A 9539-nucleotide genomic window follows, 5' to 3' on the forward strand; every position below is an offset into this window, starting at 1 on the left:
GTCTTTATCCTGGCCCCTCTCCTAAGTTCCAGTCATGAATTTTTTAACTGCCTGATAGAACTCTAATTGTCTCATGGCTCCTCAAATTCAACATGTCCAACTGAATTAATCATTTCTATTTCTGGCTGACATAATTTACTGGTACCCCTATTTCTCTCATTAAGAAATCCTTCTAGTTGAGAATACCTATCCGGGTCTTCCATTGTTTCATCTCTTTCTTCCTCTCTTCCTCATTCTAGTCTCACCCCTACCCTCAATCTCTGCTTGGTAGACTCAGAATCACAATGCTACTCTTTGAAAGATTTTTTTCCCCCAAATAAATTTAAATGTGGTTCACCTCATTTCATATGGTATTATCCATAAAATCATTTATGTATTATTTTTGACATTTTATCCATTATATGAAAAACAATAAAGAACACAAACCTACCAGTTCTGTAAAAAGGGGCAGATAAATTGAAGATTTTATTTTATACCTTTGTATCAGTATTATTTATAGTTCATAATTGTGTATGTGAAATTTTCCTGAGTGTAAGGTTTTCAGGCAGTTTTTTTGTGTGTAGACAAAAATGCCATACTCAACAGTTTACATATTTTTCTTAAACTGATGTATTTAAAGAAATAAAATACAGATATCGTCCACTTCTTGAAAGCTTGTCCTATGCCATTTCCTTTTCACAAAAGACCTGCATTAGTACCTATTTTCAGTAACTGAACAAAATCCAAGGAGAAGTTTCGCTTTTATGAAAAAAAGGTGAAAAGCAAAAATAGCATTCAGCATTTGTTTTGCAGTAAGTCAGTACAGAAGCATTTTGCGCCCCAAGCAGTGAGAGTGACACCAGCAAGCTCCTTCCCTGGGAACTACACTCAGCATCTCAGCATCAAGCCACCAAAAGTTTTGAATTATATCTGTGAGGATCTGTGCTTTATTTCAGTTTATTTTGTGCGAATTCATTAGCAAGACTTGTCATAGCTTTATATTATTTCAGCTTACGAAAGGTTTCATAGAAACGTCTACTTTTGGATAGTGTGAAGAACCTGTATGTGTATTCTACTTTGGTTTCACCTGGAAATTAATACAATTATAAACCCAATTTTATCATATTTAAGTCCATTACTAGAACTATAAATAACATACTTATTTGATTTTAATTTTCGAATTGTATTTTAGAGATTACTAATGTACTTTTTAAATTAGAAGCCATTGGATTATGGTAAGGAAGATAAACTTTCATTTTATGTGGACCCATTATATTTTAAAATACTATTTCATACACTGGAAAACCTTCTGTTTTTTTTAATATAGTTGTTTGTAGTATAGTAGCAATAACATAGTTACTGCTAAATATGCAACTTTGACATGGAATTCTGATTAACACCCACAGCAAAAATTTTAAGATGCCTGCATGTTTCTGCATTGTTAAAAAGACACCCACATCAATTCTTAGCCTTGGAAAAAGTAGCCTATTAACATACATCTTTAGTTTTCTTTGAACAGAGATGGGAAAAGAGAAGTCTTTTTGCATATATTATAGACATTTTCTGGTAATACTTGGAGATTATATAATTAAAGTCTTTCATAAATTAACTGAAGAGCACTAAATAACCTAAAGTGAAAATTAAGGAACTTCTGTCTCTTTTTTTTTTTTTTTAATTTGGGATCATTACTGATGCTCTACCACCTAGAACACATCCAAAAATAGAAGTAAAGGAAGCCAAAGTGGGTTTCTCTTGTGATTGAGCTATACTCAGTTTGAGCTATACTCAGTTTTTTTTTTCTATTTATATATATTTTTAACCAGTTTAATGATTACTGGTTTCCATGTGTATATCAGATTCCAAGCAAGGAAGAAGAATAACAATAGGTAGTCACATTGACTGAAATGAGTGACAGTCTGCAGTCTGATAAAAAAGAAAAAATGAGAAAAATTACCAGAAGTAGTTGTTTAAAAAATATGACCCAGCAATTCCATTCCTAGGTATATACTCAAGATAAATAAAACATATGTCCACACAGAAACTTGTAGATAAATTTTCACAGCATTATTCTTCATAATAGCCAAAATGTAGAATCAGCCCAGTTTATCAGCTGATGAATAATAAACATATAATATCTCTGTACAATAGAGTATTATTTGGCAATAAAAAGGAACAAAGTACTGATACTATAACATGGATGAACCTCGAAAACATTATGCTAACTGAAAAAAGCTGGACTCAACGGCCACATATTGTATGATTTCATTATTCCATTTATATGAAATGTCAGAATAGCAAAATCCATAGAGACAGAAGGTCAATAAGTGCTGAGAGCTGGAGGAGAGTGGAAATGGGGAATGACTGCCAATGTGTATGAAGTTTCTTTTAGGGGTGAGGAAAATGTTCCAAAATTGATAGTGGTGATAATTGTATAACTTTGTGAATATCCTAAAAATCAGTGATTTTTGTACTTTAAAGGGTAAGTTGTATGGTATGTGAATTATATCTCAAAGCTGTTTAAAAAGTATAACACATTGAGGTAAATAAAATTTTTTCTGAGAGTGGTTTTTTTATATCATATGCCTGGAGCATCCCTCTTATATATAGTATTGTACAGTAATCATTGATACAGTGGATAGTAGTTTTGAAACTGTGTGATGAAAAGGGAATTATTGTAATTTATTTTTCTTAGGATATGTTTTCAATTTGTGAACTATCAGAAGTGGTTAACATTAAAGTTTTTAAGTTCTTAGTGATCTTCGAATGACTTATTTTTCATGTATTTCACATTGTTGAAGTATCTATGTCTGTTAATAGAAACATGGAGATTAGTTGAAAATTTGATTATTTTTCTCTTGACATTATTAAAAAGCCTAGGTAAAATAATTTTCAAAAGATATACTTAAAGGCATTATTACATCTAACATAATGTTTCTTCTATTGCTTAAAAATTAGCACTAGTTATGTAAATGTGGATTCTAAGAGCTAATCCGGGTTGATAGAATTTTGAAAAAGCATATAGCAATAATGCATTAAACAGAATGAAATTAATCTAATTGGCTAACTGGAATTGGTCAAAAAAACAGGGGAGTTTAGATTATGACAAATTTTGCTATGTGGTAATACAAAACACTACAGCTCATTTCTAATAATAACATTCAGAATTCACTAGAGAGTATGAACCACTGAAAATGATTTTTTAAAAAGTACTGTAGGGAATTTAGATCACAGTTTCCAGGATTAAATAATAATTTAGTTAGCTCTTCTGCATTTAAAGAATGATGTTTGAAATATAGCTGTTTTTTATTTCCTGCTATTGAAAATATGGATAGAGGAAGAAATATGGTATAGTGTTAGGGACATGATTCTAGGTCTAGAACATTTCTATCTCCCAACACCTCCCTCTAACCTTTATGACCTGTTTAAGTCACTGTTACAAATTTGGAAATTTGTCATATGCCTTGGATGTGTTGGAACCGAATAAAAGTTGAGAACCAGGGAGAAAAGAAGAGAAAGAAGGTAGAGACCTAAAAACTTAAGATTATAGACTCAGACATGAAATGTAAAAACCTAAGGAGGAAACACACTAATTATGAAAATGCATTGTGTCAACCAGTTCCTATCTGAATCTGAGAAAAATTACAAAGAAAATGAGGAGCACTGAGTCACTGGATGCAAATAAGAAGTGAATAAAGGGAAGAGTTAGGAGTGAATTGGGCTCTATGGAAACTCTGCTGTTGTGGACTATAAGGGGAAACTTCATTGGTGAAGAGGCGTCTAAAATTGTTACGTTGAAATGTCAGATGTGGAAAGGGTGCCGACTAGGCGATGTGAAGTTGTGGCTGGAGAGATGTGGTCTGAATTGCTTGGCCAGCTAGCCTGTATTTAGCAAACAGTATTCATTGTGTTCTCCAGATACTACCAATGTGTAATTAAGATATAAAGTTATTAAAATGAGTTAATGTCATGATAAGGTTGAAATTTTTAAAATTCAATAATTTTCCACTTGATTTGCTTTGCATTTTCCTCAGTTAAAATACTCAGGAACCCTTCATTTTTGGAAATTATACTATGTCCTTCTGAACATGATTAAGTGTATTTAGTGATATTTATTTTTATCAGGTGATTTTAAAGTTTAAATAATTCTAAGCATAATTTACATTTCTTTTTTTAACCAGGAACCTTTTGAGGATGGGTTTGCAAATGGAGAAGAAAGTACTCCAACCAGAGATGCTGTGGTCACGTATACTGCGGAAAGTAAAGGAGTTGTGAAGTTTGGCTGGATCAAGGGTGTATTAGTATGTACATACAGAATTTATTTTAGAGTTAATCAAATTATACTTGATTACCTCGACTGTATTTTATTGCTTTTTATAAGTCCTATATTGTCACTTTTCAGTAATTAAATGAAGCTGTTAAGTTGATGAGAGCATCAGAATCAAGAAAGCTGAGCAGGCAATAGAGCTGAAATATGCCAACTTTCTTTTCTGCTACCCCATTAATTTTTGAAGAGAAATGTATAGAAGTTAACAGGCAACAGAATAAATCTTTACTTTAAGTGTTGAAGTCACTTCAGTAGAGAATTTAAGAGATTAAGGGACAGATTTACTTCTGTTTTTCTGTGTTCAAATGGGTACTAAGGATCTGACTAGAGTAGAGAGGCTAAAGTGTCCTCTCATTGAGACTTATTTGGAATTGTATTGACATTTAGGAGAGAAATAGAGGGAAAATCCCAGTTTTAATAGTAATTTTATTGCCTAATCAATAGCGAATTGAAGCTCCTGATTGTTGTTTGCCTATTCTTAGATTTTAGTATTTTAAAAGACTGTGTTCTATGTATGAGCATAATAAATAAAAATAAAAATAAATTAGGGAAACTCACAAATAACTAGGGATTTTTAAAGATATGTGAACAATTGACATTTCGTGCTGAGAAATATGTAATACTTAAATCTCTTATAGAAATCATGACATGATATTATAAAAGAATAAGCAAAAATTAAACTTAACTTGCAGTGATAAAGGGGAAATTAACTATTTTTTTAAGAATTGAAGTCTTAATATTCCTTATACCTTCCTTGTTTAGTGCTTCTGCTGCTTCAGATAATTGTGATGGGTATGTGTATATTTGGATATAGACACACACTCACATATTACATTATACTTACATTAGCTCACTTTAAATTCTTTAAAAACTATTAGTTTGATATAGTCTCATTCATTTATTTTTGCTTTTACTTCCCTTGCCTTTGAGGTCAATCAAATTCATAAAATCTTCTTGAAAACCAAGATCCATGAGTTTAGTACCTATGTTTTCTTCTATGTGATTTATCATTTCAGGTCTTATATTTAGGTCTTTGAGCCATTTTGAATTAATTTTGGCGTATGGTGATAGATAATCATGCTAAGTGAAATAAGTCAGACAGAAAAAGTTGAGAACCATATGATTTCAGTAATATGTGGGATATAAAACTGAAAGCAACAAACGAGCAAGACAAACAGAAACTTATAGACACCAGACAACAGTTTAGTGGTTACCAGAGGGAAAGAGGCGAGGGTGAGTTGTAGATAAGGGTGAAGGGGGTCAAATATATGGTGACGGAAGGAGATTTGACTTTGGATGGTGAACACAATGCAATATACAGATGATATATTATTGACTTGTACACTTAAAACCTATATAATTAACTAGTGTCACCCCAATAAATTTACTAAAACATATTAAAAAGTGTGATAAGAGTTATAATTACTTTCTGTAGTTTTAAATGTATGTTGTCCTGCTTTTGGCTAGTGTAGCATTTATTGCTATATTATACTCGATTACATTTTTCATCTGTGACTTGGCCTCTTCCTTTCCTAGGTGCGTTGTATGTTAAACATTTGGGGTGTGATGCTCTTCATTAGACTGTCATGGATCGTAGGTCAAGCTGGAATAGGTAAGTGATGTTCATACTTCTTTATTCATCTGAGAATGAATAAGCAAGGTAGCTGTGTGCATTTCTGGGCTCTAAACCTCATGAGATACAAGCAATTGGCATCATGCTAAGCTGTGTTCTCCTTTGTATAAGATTGTTGTCTTAATGTTACTTTTTTTTTATAATTCATATTTGATTTTTCTAAAATAGGATAAAAGTAAGGTAATTCATAAGTTATAATATAAATTCAGTATACTCAGACTAACCAGTTCTAAATATGGCAGGTTTAAATAAGAGTATAAGTATTCTCAGTCTCTGTTCTTTTTCCTTAAAGGTCTGTCGGTCCTTGTAATAGTAATGGCCACTGTCGTGACAACTATCACAGGATTGTCTACTTCAGCGATAGCTACCAATGGATTTGTCCGAGGAGGTAAATTCAGTTTTTTCCATCATTGTCATCAGATTACTGTTACTAAAAAATGAGATTTAAATCTTATTTTTTACCTTTAAAAAGTAACTTATCAGGTCTATGTAGGCAAGAAAGTTGCTACTGAGCACTTTGACCTGGTATATTTTAATATAAGATTTTCTATTGACCAAGCACACAAACATGTACACTTTAAGTTATTGAAGATGTTCACCGTATTTGATAGCAAGAATAGAGCTTCTAACTGGGCTTCTTCCTCACCAGGCTGCCCCTTGTTGCCTCCTCCCAGGGTTCAGCCTTTGACTCAGTAGCATGCATCCTGCCTTTCATGGTATTGTACAGGTGTAACCTCATTCCTTCCCATTGAGGGAAACAGGCAGAGTTCTTGCTCCATGATCTAACAGCTTTTATGAGTTACACCTAGGACTCTCAACTAGCTCTCTTCTCTGGGTGCCGTGAGGTCTCTTTCAGTGGAGTTCACAAGATCTGCCTTGTGAGATTTTACCCTCCCCAGGAAGAGCACCCAGACCAGGATAATGGCCCTGGGATCCCTGAGAATAAGAAGAACAGAATTCCATTTTCTAAACCAAAGCTCATCAGTTAGCTATACTGAGAAGATCCCTAGAAAAAGGAGAGAAAATGTATACCAGCTTCTGTAAAGTCATCACAGCAGATAACTGAAAGAAGAATCAACCTGTACCATCTGTCTCAACCAATTTTCAGATTTTTATTGGACATTACATACATTGGACATATAGTCAATTTCTGATTTATCTTCATCACTATTTGGAGAGAGAAGCAGATCGAGCTTTTCATTTTTTCCATCTTTATATTTCTTACATACCAGAGGATTCAGATCACTGTGGCCTTGGGAGAAAGCCGGTAGCTCACATCAATATGACTGTGACTATGCTGAACATGCATCACTGTTTGCTGAGGTTTCATGTGTACATGAGCCTGGATGGAGCTGTATTGAGATGTAAGATGTGGATATGTCCTACAGTTATCAGACAACACCAAAAGATTCTTTTTGGCCTCTTGTGTACTAGGTGCCCATGTTTCCTTTCTTTCCGTTACTGTTATGGGGCGGAAGTAGAAGGAGAAATGGCACAGATGTTTGGTAGTAGAGAGAATCAGGAAATCATCAAAGAATTTCTCCTTATCTTCAACCCTTCAAATCTAAGTTGTGAACCTCAAGGGACATGAAGCCACAGGCAATGTGAACTCTAGACTATTTTCCATGTGAATTCAAACTTATGGGAAGTGTAGATTTTTTGCATTATGACTAAAAAAAATTTCATCTTTCAGTACTACCAGTGGTTTTCATATATATTCACAAATACATCTATCTCAGAGACTTTGTCTCTGATTTTCTGACCTGGGATACTAAGGAAGTATGAGAATGTGGAATGCATTAAGATATGTCCCAACAAATTACCATATCTTGCAATTTTGCCTAAGTTCCCTCAAAATGATAGCTCACAAAGGAAGAAACTATAGGGGAAAAAACCTATTAGATGATATAATTCCGAATCCTGTTATTATCAGATATGCATACAAATGAGAAAGTAAATATGTTTGCTGAAATAATGAAACTTAAGGAAGAAAAATTGAAAAGCATTAATTTAAAGAAATAAGCAAATATTTTGAAGCTTTGCTAGAAGGCATTTATTTTTCACTTGTCAGTTGGTGACTTTGGACACCTGGATGATCTTTTACAGAATAGAAATGGGGTGCATCATCTGCACTGAACATTTCCTGGAGATTCTTTCAATGAATGTACCCCTTCTGTCTTCTCAGTTATATGCTTCATGGACTTGAAGACCACTCCAACAGGATTTATTTTGGTTTCCTGAGAAAACAGTGTTTTCCGTATAGGAAAAAGTAGATACAGGTATAAAATTGATGAGATTACATTGAACCCTGTAGTCACGATTCTAAATTGAAAGTGTCAGATAGTATGACTCATAGATTTTATCCCAAAAGTACACATTTCTTAACTCTGTCTACAAAATTCACCTGTACCAAATGACCAACCCAGTAGCAACGAGCACCCCTAGTGCCCACATTGTGTATTTCCATCAAAGCAATTGGAACCTTGGAGAAAAGATTTATTCCAGATCTGGATCAGAATTGTCATTGAGGAGCCCAGACATCCTCCCACATCGGAAAGTCGAGAAGGTGAAAAGGGCTGTTTTTAACAGTTTCATGTCAAAAATACCCAGGAGCCAACTTGAAGAAGCTAATACTGAATGAAGTTTGGATAGTTTAAACAGTAATGCTACTACTACTAATAACTGATTTGAGTGAAAACATATGATAAAAATCCATATGTTCACAGATACCACAAAAAAAAAAAAGAAAACTCATTTTTTACCTTTGAAGAATGGTAAGGAATGCTATAAAAATTGATAAATAAAGGGAAAGAATCTAATGTTGAATAAAACTTTCGTGAATGAAAGTTTCCTTATCTGAACTTAGTGTAACCAAGAAATTAATAAGAGATTTTTTCTTTAGATAAGTATTCTATATAATAAGTGAAAAAGGAAAGAAAATTAGAATATTCCAATTTGTAAACCCTTTACTCATTAAGAGTACCTGAGAATTTTGTTTCCCAATAAATTGAATCTGAATCACATCATGCCTGCAGTTCTAGGAAACTTTTTATGGAATATGCAGGGGTGAGAGGAACTTATTAAATGATACTATAGAGTGACAACAGCAAATCCCAGACCGGGAATCTCTCTGGAACAAGGAATTTTTATTCAACAAAATTTTCCAAGGAGCAAAAAAGATAGGGAGTTATTGTTGAAAACAAACCTTAAGAGACTCAAGGTATAGGTGTGACTTTGTTTGCTGTTCTTAACAACAAACTACTTTATGTTTTAGTAGGGTGGGACCAAGAGTGCCTGGATTGGGTCTCTATCCCAACTACTGAGAACTTGATTTGGACCACCTCCCTTGAAATGGCATAGAGAGGAGAGTGACAGAGTGAGAACTATCCAAAGGATCAGGGTGCCAAAGGCTTAGAGAGGAGAAATGGAGGGATGCTATGGGAATAGTGATGTCTGTACGCCCATCTTGATTTTCTGTGGACTGAAAGTTGATTAATAATGGAATTAATAAGGAAATATTTTACCTAAATTGCTTAAAGGTTGCAGTTGCTCTCTTAGGAATTTCAGTTTAAAAATCCCCCTATTAAACTTGTGTAGTTACCG

The 9539-nt window shown here is 33.6% G+C and overlaps 1 protein-coding gene across 2 annotated transcripts in view; it reads left to right on the forward strand.

Annotated features, from left to right (window-relative positions):
- Positions 1 to 9539, forward strand: part of SLC12A2 (solute carrier family 12 member 2) — an 88502-nt gene that overhangs the window by 23802 nt on the left and 55161 nt on the right. For both annotated transcript variants that reach the window (XR_002779871.1, XM_011358338.2), the window contains exons 2-4: positions 4158 to 4277; positions 5840 to 5915; positions 6229 to 6324. Coding sequence is in view for 1 of the 2 variants with exons in the window: in XM_011358338.2 (XP_011356640.1) it covers positions 4158 to 4277; positions 5840 to 5915; positions 6229 to 6324 (292 nt within the window). In the remaining variant the exon portion in view is untranslated. The remainder of the gene's footprint in view (positions 1 to 4157; positions 4278 to 5839; positions 5916 to 6228; positions 6325 to 9539) is intronic.

The sequence above is a fragment of the Pteropus vampyrus genome, unplaced genomic scaffold, assembly GCF_000151845.1.
Source record: "Pteropus vampyrus isolate Shadow unplaced genomic scaffold, Pvam_2.0 Scaffold39, whole genome shotgun sequence".
In the NCBI taxonomy this organism is placed as follows: Eukaryota; Metazoa; Chordata; class Mammalia; order Chiroptera; family Pteropodidae; genus Pteropus; species Pteropus vampyrus.